The 17,613-nt window shown below is 43.7% G+C and overlaps 3 protein-coding genes and 1 non-coding gene across 4 annotated transcripts; 1 reads left to right on the forward strand and 3 right to left on the reverse strand.

Annotated features, from left to right (window-relative positions):
• Positions 1-4,429: 4,429 nt before the first annotated feature.
• Positions 4,430-4,536, forward strand: LOC120279809. Its single transcript, XR_005542110.1, has one exon. It is a non-coding gene; the product is annotated as a small nucleolar RNA R71 (small nucleolar RNA).
• A 7,081-nt stretch (positions 4,537-11,617) lies between these two features.
• On the reverse strand, positions 11,618-12,011 carry LOC120279096 (ribosomal protein S14, mitochondrial). Its single transcript, XM_039285956.1, has one exon. The coding sequence runs from the start codon at positions 11,970-11,972 to the stop codon at positions 11,649-11,651; it is 324 nt and encodes a 107-aa protein (XP_039141890.1). The 5' UTR covers positions 11,973-12,011; the 3' UTR covers positions 11,618-11,648.
• Positions 11,920-12,552, reverse strand: LOC120279095 (60S ribosomal protein L5, mitochondrial). Its single transcript, XM_039285955.1, has one exon. The coding sequence runs from the start codon at positions 12,520-12,522 to the stop codon at positions 11,953-11,955; it is 570 nt and encodes a 189-aa protein (XP_039141889.1). The 5' UTR covers positions 12,523-12,552; the 3' UTR covers positions 11,920-11,952.
• A 103-nt stretch (positions 12,553-12,655) lies between these two features.
• LOC120279094 (ATP synthase subunit a-like) lies at positions 12,656-14,812 on the reverse strand. The gene has a single exon (XM_039285954.1). It carries the CDS (start codon positions 13,779-13,781, stop codon positions 12,678-12,680), a length of 1,104 nt encoding a protein of 367 aa, XP_039141888.1. The 5' UTR covers positions 13,782-14,812; the 3' UTR covers positions 12,656-12,677.
• Positions 14,813-17,613: the final 2,801 nt, after the last annotated feature.

The following is a 17,613-nucleotide window of genomic DNA, read 5'->3' on the forward strand; positions in this document are numbered from 1 at the left end:
AGACCCACTCTCGTCGAACGACCCTGGTACTACAAAACATCTGCTAGAATGTACCCTAAGTGAAGTGGTACATTGCGAGCCATGGAGTATAAGAAAAGCGGATCCGGTCCGGGTCAAAGCGGGCCGTGTTATCAGCTCGACCTATCACGGACCTGCTGATGACTGCGTGTACATATCTGTAATTGAACCAGGACAAAGTAGAGGCCTTCGATAATCCCGGTTCGTAGTCCCCACGCCCACACAAAATCCTGTATGCATGATATGGGGTGACTGACACTAGAAAATCTACTGGTAGTCGGCCATACTCCACGGTACCTATATAAGCGACATTGTACAGGCCCGTCCTAATCGAAAACTCAGTGACGCTCATAGAGAATGGATGTCCGAATGCTCAAAATCAGTATCGCCTCAGAGTGTCAACTCTCCCATGTAGCAATCGAAAACTCAAAGGACGCTAAAAACCTCTAGCGTAAGTGTGCTGGTGGTGGTTCACTAATTATCGCAGCCTCCTCCAGACTTCCCACCGCCAAAGCATCTCATCAATCTCATTAATCACCCTCATCACCCTGCTGAATCTGTTGAAGCACTTGTAAATCCGCAAAGCAAGTCTGACCAAACCCGAGTGCTGAAAGTCTCTCGAAGTGAGCCTGATGCTCGGGGTTCGAGAATTCCATATGTATCGGCTCGGGTGAAGTAAGTCTGAGGCGCTTAACTTCGTTCTTCTTCGCTCGAGGTGCCATAGCCGGAGTGCAAAAAGACAAAAAAATAGTAAAAATCTCGGAAGCAATATCTGCGAGAATTCCACATGGGCTCGTGGATATTACCCACGCCCGTGTGGCTCTGCAGAGCGTGAAACTCCCGCACGGGTGCACAACAAATCTTAACAATTCAATTGTAAAATCACTTCTAACTCGCTTACTACATCCATCATGCATGAAAAACTCGTATTAAAAAGCATTCAACCCATGAAAAACCATAATTGGCGAAGAAAAGAGGATAAAAGGATTACCAAAGAGGTGCATATGAAAACGTCTGAAATTCGGTAAGATTAGCGAAGAAAATTCCTCCAAATAGCGACGAAGGGTCGAAAGATAATCGGGAAACATTTTCCGGTGACTGGAGATGAAGAATGAGACGGATCACAAGGTTTTTAAGGAGAAAACTACCCACGCCCGTGTGCCTCACTTCGAGAGTGCCACAGGGGTGTACACACGTCCCTGTGCCTTCTCAGAAAAACGCTCTCTTGACTCTGACTGATCTCACACGAGCATGCGGAAAATACCCACGCCCGTGCGCCAGACCCACAGGGGCAGACGCACGCCCCTGTAGCTTCCCTGGTCATCGGAGAAAAATATCAAGTTGCCCACACACCCGTGCGGAAATTCCCCATGGGCGTGGGCATTCACAGGCCTCAACTCACAGTGGCGGCCGCACGCCCTTGTGTTTTCTCGGGACGGAGGGAGCAACCTGCAGAGTTTCGCACGGGCGTGCGGAAATTACCCACACCCGTGCATGGTTCACAAGGTTATCCACAGGGGCGAGTCCACACCCCTGTGTATTCTCGGGAAAATCTGCCCAACTCTGCAGGAAGGCACACGCCCGTGTGGAAATTATCCACGGGCGTGCGCCAGTCGCATGGTCATCCACAGGGGCAGCCGCACGCCCCTGTGCCCTCTCTGAAGAGTTTACAGTACACACCCATGAGCGTGTGGAATTTCCACACGCCCATGTGTTTTCTCTGGATGACTTAGGAAAACCTGCAGGCTCTGCAGAACTAGCTCGAACTATGTTTACACACTCGGGAGCTCCCGCTCAATTGTGCAAAGTATACCGGATAAAAACACAAAAATACAACTCAAACGACCAAACTTCGCTAATTCTCAACAAAAACATACAATGAATTCTTTTAAAAAGCCCACAATAAAATCACGAGTACAAGCACTCAAAAAAATTGAAACACCAACACTTAACAATTTATTCATGCAAACAAAAATAAACTAAAAAGTACGCAACATGATGAAACACTTGGGTTTGCCTCCCAAGAAGCGCTTTGTTTAATGTCACTAAGCTTGACGTATCGTTCTTACCTCACGGGGGTTCATGAATGAAGGTTGCCCTCTTACCCATAACTTGAAAGCGTGATGAGCAAAAGTCTCTTGAGGGTAGAGGGTGTACTATCGGGCTTCGGACCACCAAGCAATTGTTCGTCCAACTCCCTTGGCTCATGTACCTCTCCAACAGTCTTGGGTTGTTTTTGGTGGCGTCTTCGAGCCCTCTTCATTTTCCGGAGCACCTTCTTCAAGATTCCCGGGGTAGATGTTTCCTCTCCGGTCGAAGCAAGCATCAGTACTTCTTCATTGCTCTCCTCTTGGTCGAACAAACCTTCTTACGGATCCGGGTTGAACATTTCCTGTATATATTCATCAATAATTTCATCAGTAGTGTCTAGAAAATACAAAGTGTCATCAAAATCGAGAGAATGCCGCATGGCTTCAGCAAGGAGATAAGTGAGTTTATCGTCTCTGACTCTCAATGTGAGCTCTCCGCCGTCCATGTCAGTCAATGCTTTGGAAGTCCGCAAGAACGGTCTCCCAAGTATCAAGGGTACATCTGCATCCTCATCAACATCTAGCACTACAAAGTCAACCGGAAAAATATACTTGTCCACCTTGACAAGTACGTCTTCAATGATGCCTCTCGGATGTCGTACCGTTCGGTCCGCCAATTGTAAAGTCATCCGAGTAGGCCTAGGCTCACCCAAGCCTAGCTTTTGGAAGAAAGTGTATGGCATGATGTTGATACTTGCCCCTGAATCCGCCAATGCCTTCATCAGTAGTGTCTAGAAAATACAAAGTGTCATCAAAATCGAGAGAATGCCGCATGGCTTCAAAGCAAGGAGATAAGTGAGTTTATCGTCTCGACTCTCAATGTGAGCTCTCCGCCCGTCCATGTCGGGTCAATGCTTTGGAAGTCCGCAAGAACGGTCTCCCAAGTATCAAGGGTACATCTGCATCCTCATCAACATCTAGCACTACAAAGTCAACGGAAAAAAATATACTTGTCCACCTTGACAAGTACGTCTTCAATGATGCCTCTCGGATGTCGTCACTGCTCGGTCCGCCAATTGTAAAAGTCATCCGAGTAGGCCTAGGCTCACCCAAGCCTAGCTTTTGGAAGAAAGTGTATGGCATGATGTTGATACTTGCCCCTGAATCCGCCAATGCCTTCTCCTCACCTAAGTTGCCGATGTTACACAGAATAATGAAGCTTCCCGGGTCTTTCTTCTTGTTCGGCATGTTCTTTTTGTAACACGACCCGAGCATGAAGCATCAAGCACTCATTTGAAGCACTCTACTCCAATTTCCTCTTGTTGGTCAATAGGTCTTTCGAGAACTTCGCATACTTAGCCATTTGAGCCAAAGCCTCAACAAAAGGAATGTTGATGTGGAGTTACTTGAACAAACTCAGGAACTTCTTATACTGGGCATCCCCTTGGTCATTCTTGAATCTAGAGGGATAAGGGATTCTTGGCTTGAAAGATGGGGGTGTCACCTCTTTCTCTTTGTTTGCTCCCTTCTCAACCTCTACGACCTCGGGTGCGTGTTCTTTCAGCTTTTCACTTGGAAGCCGCCCTTCAACCTCACAACCGCTTCTCAAAGCGATCGCCTTCACATGTTCTCTCGGGTTCGTTTCCGTGTTGCTTGGTAAACTTCCATGTGGCCTTTCGGAAAGAGATTTCGCAATTTGCCCCACTTGATTTTCAAGGTTGTCCAAGGAGGCGATGTGATTGTGAAGTGTAGCCTCAACTGATTCAAACCTTGTATTTGCCGATTGAACAAATCTAGCCAAGTGCTTCTCCAAATCCGTCATTCTGGTTTCCAAACCAGAAATTCTGTTTTCCACTTGAGGGGCTTGTTGTTGTTGTTGTTGTTGGAACCCCGATGGCCCCATGGTCTTCTATGGTCCTTGATTACTCCATGAAAAGTTGGGATGATTCTTCCAACCTGAATTGTAGGTGTTGCTGTATGGATTCCCTTGAGGTCTCATTCCATTACCTACAAAGTCAACATTCTCAACTGAAGAAACATCACCAATGACAATTGGGCAATCGGAGGGAGCATGTCCTCCACCACAACCGGTGCAATTGGTCACGGCCGCCACTCTATTCGAAGCTATAAGATCTAGCTTCTTACTCAAACTCTCCACTTGGGCCGCCAATGAAGTTACCGCATCAATTTCATGGAGACCGGCCACCTTTTTCTTCTCTCTAGCGTTCCACTGGTAGCTATTTAACCCCATTTCCTCAATCAATTGACGAGCCTCGTCGGGGGTCTTGCTACCTAAGGTACCTCCTGCCGCCGCATCCAAGAGTTACCTCGTACTCGGGTTCAAACCATTGTAGAAGGTTTGAACAATCATCCACTCCGGGAATCGGTGTTGCGGACACTTGCGCAGGAGTTCCTTGAACCTTTCCCATATCTCAAATAGAGACTCCAATTCCAACTTCATAAAGGATGAGATCTCATTCCTAAGCTTTGCTGATTTTCCGGGAGGGAAATAACGGGCTAGAAAAGCTTCTACCATCTCCTCCCATGTAGTGATTGATGCCCTAGGTAATGAGTGTAGCCACTGCTTTGCTTTCTCCTTTAAGGAAAATGGGAAGGCTCTCAATTTGATGGCATCATCCGTCACACCATTTATCTTCAACATGTCACACACCTTGAGGAAGCTCTCTATGTGACTATTTGGATCCTCATCGGCCAAAACCATTGAATTGTGTGGGACTCACTGCGAGATATGGATGAATGGCGGCTTTAGCTTGAAATTTCGAGTCTGTAATTGGGGGACGCACAATACTCGATTGTGTCCCCAACATCGAAGGTCCGCATAATCGGATAGTGTCTGTTGTTGCTCATTTTGTTCTACCATGTTGTCAGATCCTTCTACTTCCAAATCAGCTGGATTAGGCTGTTCTTGTACAGGTTCTTTCCCTTTGATTCGAAGTGTACGTTCAAGCTCAAGGTCTCCTTCAATCAATATTAATGGATTCCTCGGGTCATAACCTGGAGCTGCACCAAAAGTAAAGAAAAAGAAAATAAAAATGATGATAGAATAAGAAGATATGAAATAGAATGAAGGGTAAATAGCTAAGAAAACAAAGTGCAAAGTATCTCTAAACGCCTACTCCCCGGCAACGGCGCCAAAAACATGACAAGTTCCCCTTGCTTATATCCCACAAGTGCACGGGCTTATCGAAATAATAATCCTGGGTGAGCGGGGTCGAATCCACAGGGAGTAGGGAGTGAAAATACTTAGTTTGATTCTTAGCTATGTGGAAGATCAATTGTGATAGGTGTGAAATTGATTCTATTCTCAACAATAAAATCAACAAGTGAAAGAGCAAAAGTAAGAAGAGGGTAAGGCAATCAATAAAGATGGGGTACTCGGATAATGCTTCACCTAGGATAATCGCTTCAAGTGCAAGAACTCTCTATTATGCTTCCTAATCAATGCAATGGTAAGTCGTGGAAATCCTTACATACATAGTCCCAAATCTAAGGTCAACTATGCCTAACTCTATACATGTCCCGGAGGAGAAATCGAACAATCTCAATACCTCGCACTCGCATAGAGTTGCAATGAACTCTAGGGATTCCAAGTGATAAATCTTTTCCTAAACATAGACCTAACCCTTTGGTCCAGGCGAAAGGTCCCTAACCACAATTAAGCCCTAGATACTAAGATCCTCTCAACGCTTCACTCTATTGCACGCGCAACTAGGCCCCAGCGGAGGTTCATCCCTTAGACCACTCACTCTATTATGGCCGCAAAAAACTCAAGGAACGGAGGTAGAATCTATCACGCCCGGGAGGGAAAGGGGACGCCTCCCGTGCACTCTCAACACTCTCCAACCTAGCTCGCTCTAACACTCATGGTGTGTCACTCACTCACAAGGTTATCAACAAGAACTCTCAACCCTAGTGTCACTCTAGGGAAATGTTCATACAATCAAGCATTCAAGGTTGGAACTCACAATAAACATCAATTTATTGAAAGCATAATAAAGAAGTTCAATGAAACGAATACATCCTAGGGTTCACAATCATCCAAGTACCCACTAGGGGTTTAGCTCTCCATGGAGCTTAATACAATCAAAGAAATCGAATGTAAAAAGCAATGAATCCATAAATAAACCCCTCGATTGTCATGTCGATGGTCTTGTGGAGAGTCCTCTACTGATCAGTCCAAAGATTCCTTCGTCCGATATAGGATACGCCTCGATCGAAGCTCCCCTACCAACCTTCTTCCTAATGGAATCACAATGTCAGAGCCATAGAACTTCTCCAAAACCTTGGCCAATACCCCTCGAAACCCTAGCCGAAGTCCTCTCACGAGTTGGGGAAAAGATGGAGAAAAGAATACCAAAATCAGGGCTGAAATTGGCTTTAAATAGGGCTAGAATTGGGCGACCGCACGGGCGTGTATGATGTCACACGCCTGACACGTCCGAATATGCGTGTGTAAACCACAAGTGCACGGGTGTCGAAGTAATAATTACCCGGTGAGTGGGTAGTCGAATCCACGGGAACAGTGGGCTACTAGTACTAACTTCTTCTCCGCTTTCTAACCTAATGATAAATGGAAAGGTGTGGTGATCTAATGTGCTAAGAAGTGAATGCCGGAGATGAATATGCAAGGGTTAAAATGGATGGAGATCTCAATCATAGAAAAGTGGGGTATTCGGGCAATGCTTCCCCTAGGATCTGGTATTTAGGTACCGGATAAGCAAAGTGTTTCTATGATGAGTAAGTTAAGTCGTGGAAATCCAAACATAATCGGGTCTATCTCTAGATCACCGATACTAGTCCCCTACGAGGTCCCGTGGAGAAATCGCTCAATCTCAACACCTCACACCACATATGACCGCAAGCACTCTAGGGATTCCAAACTGTATCCAATTCCTAAAGATTGATCCAACCCCTAATTCCCGTGAAGGATCCTAACCCCTACAAGGTCCCTGCAGAGAAATTGAGCAATCTCACGCCTCCCACCAAATATGGTTGCATAGAGCTTAGGGAATGGAGATAGAATACACCAATCGGAGGAGAAAGGGGACACTTCACTATCTCATGACTCTCCCTCTCAACCCTCTTCAATCTTGAGGTTCTAACCCTAATGGAGATCTCTCTCCCACCAAGGCAACAAATCATGCAAACCAAATAACCATAAGATCAATAAGGCAAGCAAGCATTAAACAATCAAGAATGAAACTTAATCAAACTCGGATTAAATAGAAACACAAAGCAAATCCACAAAATATGAGAATCCTAGGGTTCACAAGCCCAAATACCCTCTAGGGTTTTAGCCCTCCATGGAGCAACATACAAAAACACACCATCAATGAATGAAAGTACATTAAAAACCATAGAAATAAACCCCTTATATATGAACTGATGGCCTTGATGGAGAGCTTCGACGCCTTGAAGGACCCACTCCAAGCTAGATTCACCGGTGGCTTCCTTGATGCTATGACGGAGGAGGAATCGATCAAAGTTGGTGACGAAGCGCCCAAAGCCGCAAAGACCTCCTCTCCAAACCCCTAGCCGTCTCACCCTCAAGAGCGGACAAAAGATGAGAAAGAATAGGGCAAAACGGGCTATTTAAAGGCCTTAGATCGCGCCTCGTCACGTGCCCTCACGCCGCCTGCGTGGATTTTCCACGCGCCCTGCGTGGCTGCAAGAATTTCCACGCGGCGCGCTGAATTTCCACGCATCGCTACAAGAATTTCGCTACAAGATCGCTACAGTGAAATTGGTACATTATTTTCACAAAACGCGATCCAAACACTCTTCTCTTAAGGCCACATGATGTGGTAGGCTATAAAACTTTTCTTCATCGACGTATCTTTGAGAGGTCTTGCAATCTTCACAAAGAGAAGGAATATGAAGATGTGGCTGCCTTTTGTGCCCTTCCAAATGGTGAATTGACTTGAATCTTCTTGGAAGTTGGCACACATCTCCACGCTTTATGAACTCGCTCTCGTGTCTTGGTCCTTGAATTGAACAAGAACTCCCAACATTGTGTCTTTTTATAGCCTATCTTTGCTTCCTTTTTTACTCTTCAAGGCATTCACAACCTATATGCATAAAAGAACACCAAATACACAATATGAGACATAAACCACAGTAAAAAAATGATGCTCAATGCATGTAAAAACATATAAAAAAATATGTCTACTCAAGCACTTATCAAACACCCCCCACACTTAAGTCTTTGCTTGTCCTCAAGCAAAAATTAAACATTATACCTATGGAAAGAAAAAGAGAAGTGCTTGGCCTTAGGTTCACCAAATGAGTACAAGAATAAAAATTCTACAGTCATGGAGAGAATCAAACACTAGACAAAAGCGACCAATGCTCTAGCAAACAATCCAATCAAAAATGAATATGATAAAATCCGAATGCGTGTGTGTGTGAAAAAACTCAACTCATGTCAACACTATGTCCACTACCAAGTTCTTATTAAAACGGGACTTATTTATGAACAAAAAGAATAGGTAGTAGCTTCACACAATCCTCTAAGGTAGCCCTTTCCCAAGATGCCTCCCGGGTGGCTTTCACACTTTCGAGGTGGTAGCTCTTTCTACCAAGGGTGGTAGCTTTCACACATCCCATGAGATAGCTCTTTCTCTCATTAGGGCATAACAAGTATCCGACTTATGAGAGTAGCTACATACATCATGAGTGGTAGCTCTTTCCACCCCCTATGTACAAAACAACAAACAATTTCCAAATAAATAAAAAAACTAGCACACTAAAGTCCCAAACATAATGAACTAGAGTCTTCATAGGTCTCATGAGTGAGAAAAAGTGCACAAAGAGCAAACAGACAAAAAAATATTCAAGAAAAATTGGATGAAAAACTAGAGCATAATAAAAATCCAATGTTTACAACCTCCAAAAAAACTAAGAATTAAACTCTTAACCCTAAGGTGAACCTTCATTGGCAACAAAGAGCATGCTCATGAAAACACAAGTATAAGTCATGTATAAGGTGAACCCTCCCCCACACTTAAGATGTACATTGTCCTCAATGTACACATGTAAGCACAATAAAAATAGCATCAATAGAAGCATAATGTGTGCGGGAATGCAATTAAAACAATACTCCCCTGAATTCCTCATTAAACGTTTGGTGAAGTCCAACTCAAGGGCGTGTTGTATTGGTTGTGAAGCTCACACAACCATGGGACAACGCACATGATCGTGTCTATGACTAAAACACCATAAACATCACTCTCAAGGCCATCTGCACGTATAGAAGGGGACTGACTATCTGCGGCGAGTAAGCTAGGAAGCGCACATTCTCACTTTACTTAATACATAAGCGCGAGAGGCTGAGCCTATAGTATAGTATAGTCTTTTTCCCTATCTACGCTATATCAACAAGGCCTCAAACTCAGTAGCTTGTCAATTCTTGGTGTAATACTCACTCGTATCGTAAATGAAAAAATGATTGGTGTAAGAATTTTTCACTGATCAGGTGTGATCAGTCTCATCCGTGTAAGAATTTAGAATTCCTCTTCCAACCCGTCCCGGAATGGGCGTTATGGCAAAAAACAAGAAGAAAAAGAAAGAAGGAATTTGTCCAATAGTCACAAATGGTGCCTCCACAGGTTGACATCCGATCCAACCTAGTAGTAAGCAATCCGCCAAAAGCAACCAAAAAATTCCTTGGTGAATCGGGCGAAAACTTGAACTACGCACATACATACTTTTAAAAAAAGGTAAAGCCAACAGAGATATAGAAACTGGTGCTATTGCGGCTACACCTCCCGATTTGTCAGGTATACTGCGAAGAATGGCATGGATCGGTAGGAAATACCATTCCGGCACAATATGAGGCGGGGTGGGCATCGGATTAGCAGGTATATAATTGTCGGGATGCCCCAAAACATTAGGAGCATAAAAAATCCAAATGGAAGAAAAGATAGCAAAAGCTACCCAACCTACTAGATCCTTTACATAAAAATAAGGGTAAGAAGCAATTTTATCCATCTCTGAATGTACACCCAATGGATTATTTGATCCATATTGATGCAATGCGGCCAGATGAAGAAGACTGGCGCCTACTAAAATAAGGGGGAGTAAATGATGAAGACTAAAAAAACGATTTAAGGTGGCATTGTCCACGGAGAAACCACCCCAAAGCCAAGTCACTATGGTATCTCCTACTACAGGTATGGCGCTAGCTAAGCTTGTAATTACTGTAGCTCCCCAAAAGCTCATCTGACCCCAAGGTGGTACGTATCCTATAAAAGCTGTCACAATCATTAAAAGGAATATGACAACTCCGAGACACCGAACAAATTCCCTAGGACTGCTATAACTCGCATAATATAGACCACGAAAAATATGAAGGTGAACCACAATGAGAAACATACTTGCCCCATTAGCATGCATATAACGGAGCAACCAGCCCCCTTCAACATCTCTCATAACGTGTTCTACGCTGTTGAAAGCTAGATCCACATGAGGTGTGTGATGCATAGCTAAAAAAACGCCAGTCACTATCTGAATGACTAAACAAAAACCAGCTAACGAACCGAACCCCCACCAATAACTAAGATTGCTCGGGGTTGGATGATCTATCAAATGCTGGTTAAGTGTGGAGGATATAGGTTGTTTAAGAAGAGAGAATCGTTGGTTCCTTATAGTCATTTCTCTTTTCTATCGTGACAACTCCTCTTCCCCCTTATTTACCCCCTTGCCTTGATGGAAATTGGCTTCGCTGCGCCGAAACTGCATGAGAAGATTCATCCCATTTTGGCGAGAGGGAGGCAGTGAATCACCTGGGCTACGGATTTGTCGGTTGGTTGATTCTCGAAATAACGTCATTCGGAAAAAAAAACTGCCGGTTTCTTTTCTTAAGGCTTCAAACGACTAGAAGAAACCTAAGAAAGAAAAGTAAGGAACTCCTTTCATGAAGAAGTTTTTCCTACCTACCCTACCCCTTTTCAAAAGAACGTCGATTTCAATCTCAACAAAGAAAGAACTCAAATTAAAGCAAATTGCTTGTTGTCCTATTACTCTTTTTGCCTGCCTTGTGGAGCTTTGGAAAGGAGAGAATTTTCAGAAAGTCACTCTCGGAAACTCTTATTGGGCGAGAGAGAGTCAATATGATATTGGCCTTGGTTCTACCAACGAAACGAAGAACTTTTTTGTCTTTCTCATTCGGAAGGCCCTATTCTATATTCTATTAGTAAGAGTAAGCGGGCCCACACCCAGACTCTGACTTCAATGGTGGGAACAACCTTAGCACTCCGGCGTGAACATGAACAAGAGTTCTATTAGAAAATTTCTTGATCATAGTGGTCGATCCCTCGGGAGTGACATTCGTTACTTTAGATGTTGTTCACGCGGTGATCTTCTATCTTTCCAACAGTACTACCCTGTATGTAGTCTATGTCTGGGGGGACAGGTGCGGCGGAGAGGTCCCCCACTTCGATTCCCGTCCCGTTAGCATCTCCGATCCGAGAGTTGGGATGACTCCGTTAGGTCCGTAGCCGGACGGTAATGGACCTACAACCCTTGCTTGTGGACCAGCTGCAGGGCTAACTAACCTTTGTTCTATTGGTTTGGTGGTTGCTACCAAGACGATTTCTTTATGCCCATCAAAGGACCTCGAGATGCTAATCCACGAAAAACGATACGAGAAATGCGAAAGAACTCCACTACGGAACGAGGGCGACCCGTGGAAATACATCGGTTTCTTACTCGTGCAAAGGAACTATTTCTTGGCAACTTGGACAACTTATAACGATGTTTGTCCCGCATATCAGACGGAAGATCGGGATCTTTACAAAAGGCTTTATAAAGCTTTCGTCTCAATTCATATTTAGCCGCGAGCAATCTACGTTTGTGATCTCGTATATTTCGCTTTTCCGACATCTTACTTTGTTTCCCCCTCATCTTTTAGCAAAAAACCGCTCCACGGTGGTAAAGTCTCATCTTTTGTGTTGGCCGAAGTGACAATAGTCACATTGAACCCTCGAATATGCTCGAAGATCTCGAAATGATCTTCCAGTTCCGGGGAGAATTCGCAAAACTCCGTTTCCATCGAGAATTGAATGGGGTTTTCCCGTATTTCGACCGGAGAATCTAACATAGACATTACTGTCGAGATTCTGACCAAAAAATGAGACATTCCATGCCCTCGGAGAGCGCTTTGTCGTGCAAAGTCACTGACATATCCTGTGTCTTTTTCGGACCCCAAGAATGGATTGGATCGAAACGACTTTCCTGCTTGGAAATAAGGGCCCCTTTGTGTCTGTATGAATCTCTGACCGCGCGGAATCTCCATAGCCAATTTTCCATATTTGATTCTGAAATCAGAGGCTGCTTTTGGTACTAATCTGATTTCACACGATCCAGGAACTTCCATAACGTTGGCGTGATTCGGTTTGAGCAACGGATCCTGACGTGATACATCTTCGTAATGAAAATGGAGTGGAAACATCATGATGAGTTGGCTTTTCCGGTTGGAGAATGAGCACTGTGAACTATCCGCTTCAAAAAGGATAGTGGATCGAACCGAAACCAACGTCGTAAAGTAAAGTCAACGAGCTGCAAAAGCGTAGCTGTAGCCCCCTAACATCTTCGGCTCCTCGTTTTTATTCAATTATGAAATGACTCATTTTGATGGAGATTTGTAGCATCATTCAAGTAAATACAGATTGAGATCGTAGAAACATGAGCTTGTGATATAGCTACACCTAATTCCAGACCGGTTAATGCTAGAACTATAAATAAAGGACCAAGATCTCCTATGAAATAAAAAAGATTATTCATAAATAGCATAGTCCAAGCAGACCCACTTAAAATCTTTACTGAACTATGACCGGCCATCATATTAGCAAATAAACGTATTCCTGAGCTTAATGCACGAAAACAATGAGGGATTAGCTCAAGGAGTACTAAAAAAGGTGCTAACGGCAGTGGGACTCCTGCAGGTAATGAGAAGCTAAAAAAATGAAGCCCATGTCTTTGAAATCCAACGATCGTAATGCCTATAAAAATAGAAAATGAGAGAGCCAAAGTAATGAGAAAATGACTTGTCACTGTGAAGCTAAAGGGTATCATACCCTGGGGATTACGAAATAACGAAAAAGTAAAAGTGACCGAGATGCAAGGGGAAAACTTTTGTTTAACATTTCCGGAAAGACCACCTATTTGTTCGTTTACCGGGTTCGGCACGAAATCATGAATAAGCTCTACCAAGGATTGCCAAGCATTTGGCACTGACTTTCCCCCTCCCTTTTTCGTAACAAAAAAAAGAAGAAGTAGGACCAAACCGAGAGTGAGCAGCATAGACAAGGATGGATTTGTGAATGAGAAATAAAAGTTGCCTATCTTCATCAGAATTAATGGGTGAATGGAAAATTGCTCAAGTGGGCTGCCGCCGTTGCCGTCCTTGATCCTCATTTCAGCACTCATTCTTGCTATTTCCTGAAGATAGTCCATTTGATCAGGAAAGACTAGGTGATAAAATGGACTCTTTCTTTGCTCTCTCGTTAGATTAAAAAAAATCTCTCTTAGACGAGGCAGGTTGAATTCACAATCCTCCATTTCCTCGTCCTTAAGAAAATACTGAAGTCTAGCCATTAGGTCCTGATCTCTAAGGTCATTATAAACGTATCTCACCCATTCAGGTTCCTGATCTGGATGACTAAGATATATGTTTAATCTCCTGAATAACTGTTCAATCATTGGAATTTCCATTCCATTCTGCTCTGCTCGCGAAAATCAATATAGAGACTTGAATAGACTTGGCCTTGGTTTTTCCAACAAAAAGTCTGATGGGATTGATTGGCATTCAATGCATGATTTTCGATAGGCTTTTTCATTTGTGGTAGACTGAACACCTTCCTAATCACAATAGACCGCGATCGATATTTGAGAGTAGCGTTAGGTCCTTCGCGTCACTCTACTCTTTCTTTCCCAGGCGTGGATGTCCATTGTTCCCTGCTCTAACTCCTCTTCTTTCCCTTTTCTTTTTTTATGACGTATCGCACTTGCCCAGAGCTCATTGTCGCTGGAACCAAACATCAAACTAAGGCGGCAGTGGAAAGGAACGAGTGGCTAGTTCCAAATACAAAACAAATCACTGATCGGTTTACTTCAGCGGGTACGAAAAGTGTAGTTCGCCGGGAAGGTTGAAGCCGCTTTCGCACTTGTTCAATACAGATAACCAATCGTGGGTGCGTATGCTGATAACAACCTACGTGATATTATATCCGGCACTCTTCCCGCCTATACTATAGGTATAGTAGCTTCCCCAACGCAGAGTCAATCTTTACTTTAAGAGTGGCTGCCCTAAATAATCATTATTGTTTTCTTCCCTTCGGTCCCATCTCGGAGCAGAGAATCCTTCATATCGGATGTTGGTCCCTCCCTAGAAGCGGATGAAAACTCGGAGCTAGTTACCCCCCTCATCCTCAGGGTTTGCTGGCCAAGACGGCGCCTCAAATATGGGTAGTGATTCCCTCCCGACCCGTATGAAGAAGATAGTAGACCGGGCATCGCATATCAATAGGCAGAAGCTGGCCAGTCCGATCCAATCCCCAACTTCTCGAACGAGAAGTCTTCTATCGGTGGTAAATTCTACTCATAAACATTCTCCAGCCGGATAATATTGAAGGGACTCAAGTCCAGCTGGAGAAATTAAGTAGGGCTTATGGCCAATACCTCCCCTCAGCAGGTGGACCTGCCATTCCGAATAAGATTGAGCTAGCTATAAACGAAAGATTAGATGTCCTACCGCTCCGTGGGCTACTGAGGGCTCCCAACCCCAGAAACCCTAAAAGGGGAGTTCCACTCAAGACCGTTCCGTCTGGCTTAGCTTATAAGTAGACATGGGCCAAAAACTCAAATACCCCTGACAGGTAAGAGGTCAGTCCCATGTATGAAAAATCCAAAAACTATACTCACGAAATAGTACTGTAATTATAGACCAGTTTGATTTAAGCCTCTCTCAACGACAAAAGCGATACTGAGTTATTAGAATAAGGCAACTTACTTGTAACACAAAACTCTAGCTAGGACAGAGCGATCAGATTCCTTACCTCAGTAAGCACCAACTTACCTGTCATTTTACGTATGACCACGGCACGCATGACACATGGTTTACAACCACAAGCTTTCTCACTAAATGGGGGAAGGGAAATGATTCAATACCCCACCCAGAAAGACGTGTTTTCCATTTTTTAAATAAGGCATGTAAGCCTCTTTGTCCCTCCCGGTGCGGTAGCATAAGCATTATCAGCTCCCGAACGAAGTAAAGTCTTTCTTTCCTGGCTCTCCGCCCAATTTCGATCTTTCTGCTGCCCAATCCAACAAGCCTTGAGTGGTTACCCATCTTTCCAAGAAGTGTCATGATCCGGACTGAGATGAATAGCTCCCGAAGAAGATGAAGCTACTGAGATGGGAATTAGGAGTTGTTCTTTCGGCCGAGAAAGCGATTGAGAAAGCCAATAATTCTTTCTATCCGTATCTTTATTACGAATATCTTAGATTGAATATCACAAGCCTTAGAACCATAATTCACAACTCACTCCCGACTGATAAGAGGGGCCTCCGTCCAACCTCGAGAGTCTTGAATGCTCCTTCCATCCATCAAAGCATGATAGTTTCATTTTATGGTCAGAACTCAATCCCAGTCTTGGGATGGTGAATTAGAATCAGCCTAGGCGGGCCTTATACTCGATCCACCACTGGGAAATTCTCATCAAGCTATGATTATCCAGCAAGTACTGTTTTGATAGTAGAGGCGTTATCATAATATAGATGGTAGCTAGTAGGGGTGGAATCCGTGGCACCAACATAACATTTAGTAACTATGGGATTGCTTTGGGTTTTCCTAATTCTTAAGCTTTTTATTACAGATTAGCCTGTTGTGATCGAAGCAGAGGACACATTACATTAGTAGCGGGTTCTCAAGCGGTATCAATTCGCTTTTATTTGACCTTCTTCCTTATCTAAATCCACTAGGTTCTTCAAGATTTGCATGCAAGAGAATGATTGATCGATAGGCGGATGGAATCTCCAATCAATATCCCCCATCCCGAACTTATATCTATCGGCAAAAGAACCTAACTGATGGAGTCTTTGGAATGAGAATACTATCTATCCAACTTTCTCATTATCATTAACTTCAGCTTGTTCCTACTCATTTCTATCAAAATTGAGATGGACTTGACTTACAACGAGTGAAAAATAGCATACGTCCCCGACTAAATGAAAAAGATGCGTAAGCGCTTTTACTTCCTTAATCAGGTCCCTTTAGGAATTGGAGAGTGGGGCGCAGATCGGTCCACTCACTCAAGCCCTGCCCCTAGCTCGATTATCTATCTCCTACCTTTATTTAAGTTCACGAGAGTCCAGGCCCTTTCAATCTACGGTTTTTATCTAGTCCTCTAGGTCTCAAAAGTACTTTGTAGGCGGACTCTTGATCTCGGGTTGCTTTGCGAGTAGAATATTCTTAGTCATCGCCAGTCTATCTTTATTTTCCTTGCCTTCTCATGCTAGTGAGTGATTTGGATTCATTCTTTATATGTAGTATAGACAATCTAACCCTTCTCTCAAACCATGTTGGAATTTCATATAGAGCCCTAACCTTAGCCATACATAAAGCACCAACAAGATCAGTTAGAAGCTCAAGTAGTAAAGAGGCCCGCACAGAATAGGGAGAGGCCAGTTTTTTAGACATCAAGTTTTGGTCCCCTGTCTCGGCTACAAGCTCAGGATTTCAGTCTTCACTATAAGAGCATTAGAAGTCTGGACAAGAAGCGGAAACAGGATAGAGAAAAATCATACGGAAATGAGAGCACCCACTACTATCTTGCTTGATAGAGTATTCTTCTTATGCATCCGTGGACTCCGTAAGATGTGAAAAAAATCTATCTCGTACATATCTTATCGAGTAACCTACGACAGGAAGCATGCCTATTGAAAGCTCAAGCCAATGTGTATCTTTACCCCCCAACAGAAGTCACTCTTTCTTTTGTTACAGCTAATATGAGTGTCCCTGGAGTGGTTTTAGACTAAAAAAATGACTCCGTTTATCACCCCAACACTGAAAACTGCTCAAAATCGCCCGGAATCCTCAGTCAAGTGTTGTGGAAGGCCTCCAGTTTATATCTCTATCTTAAAGTCCCTACTTTGGACATCTGTAGAAGTGCTGTAGAGTGGCGAATTTCATTTCCAAATCATCCATTCACTTCCAACAAGCCTCCAAATGCGGGAAAAGTGCCATCATGTAGGACGATCAGTCCTCCGAAAGTGGTACAGTGCTTCCAAATAAATAAAGTCCAATTGGTAAAAAAAAAAAATCCTGTCTTCCTCCTATGATTGAACCTCTCTCATCCTCTTCAAGAAAAACCTACCTTAGGTTCTTCCTCTTGGTAGTTCGATCGTCCCTTTACCGGTGTTGGTGGCCCGTCATCAAAGAAGATTCTTCATAGAATTTTCCTTGCTTTCTCACCACCTTTACTTAGCGCTCTTCTCATTTGTTCTTCAATTTAGCGTTCTTCATCATCCTTTCCCCGTTGGAGTC

Source organism: Dioscorea cayenensis, chromosome 16, assembly GCF_009730915.1.
Source record: "Dioscorea cayenensis subsp. rotundata cultivar TDr96_F1 chromosome 16, TDr96_F1_v2_PseudoChromosome.rev07_lg8_w22 25.fasta, whole genome shotgun sequence".
NCBI classification, from domain to species: domain Eukaryota; kingdom Viridiplantae; phylum Streptophyta; class Magnoliopsida; order Dioscoreales; family Dioscoreaceae; genus Dioscorea; species Dioscorea cayenensis.

Coding starts and splice junctions, on each gene's coding strand:
- LOC120279096 (XM_039285956.1), bottom strand. CDS start 11,972: ATGAGGGGGAAACAAAGTAAGATGTCGGAAAAGCGAAATATACGAGAT.
- LOC120279095 (XM_039285955.1), bottom strand. CDS start 12,522: ATGATGTTTCCACTCCATTTTCATTACGAAGATGTATCACGTCAGGAT.
- LOC120279094 (XM_039285954.1), bottom strand. CDS start 13,781: ATGGAAATTCCAATGATTGAACAGTTATTCAGGAGATTAAACATATAT.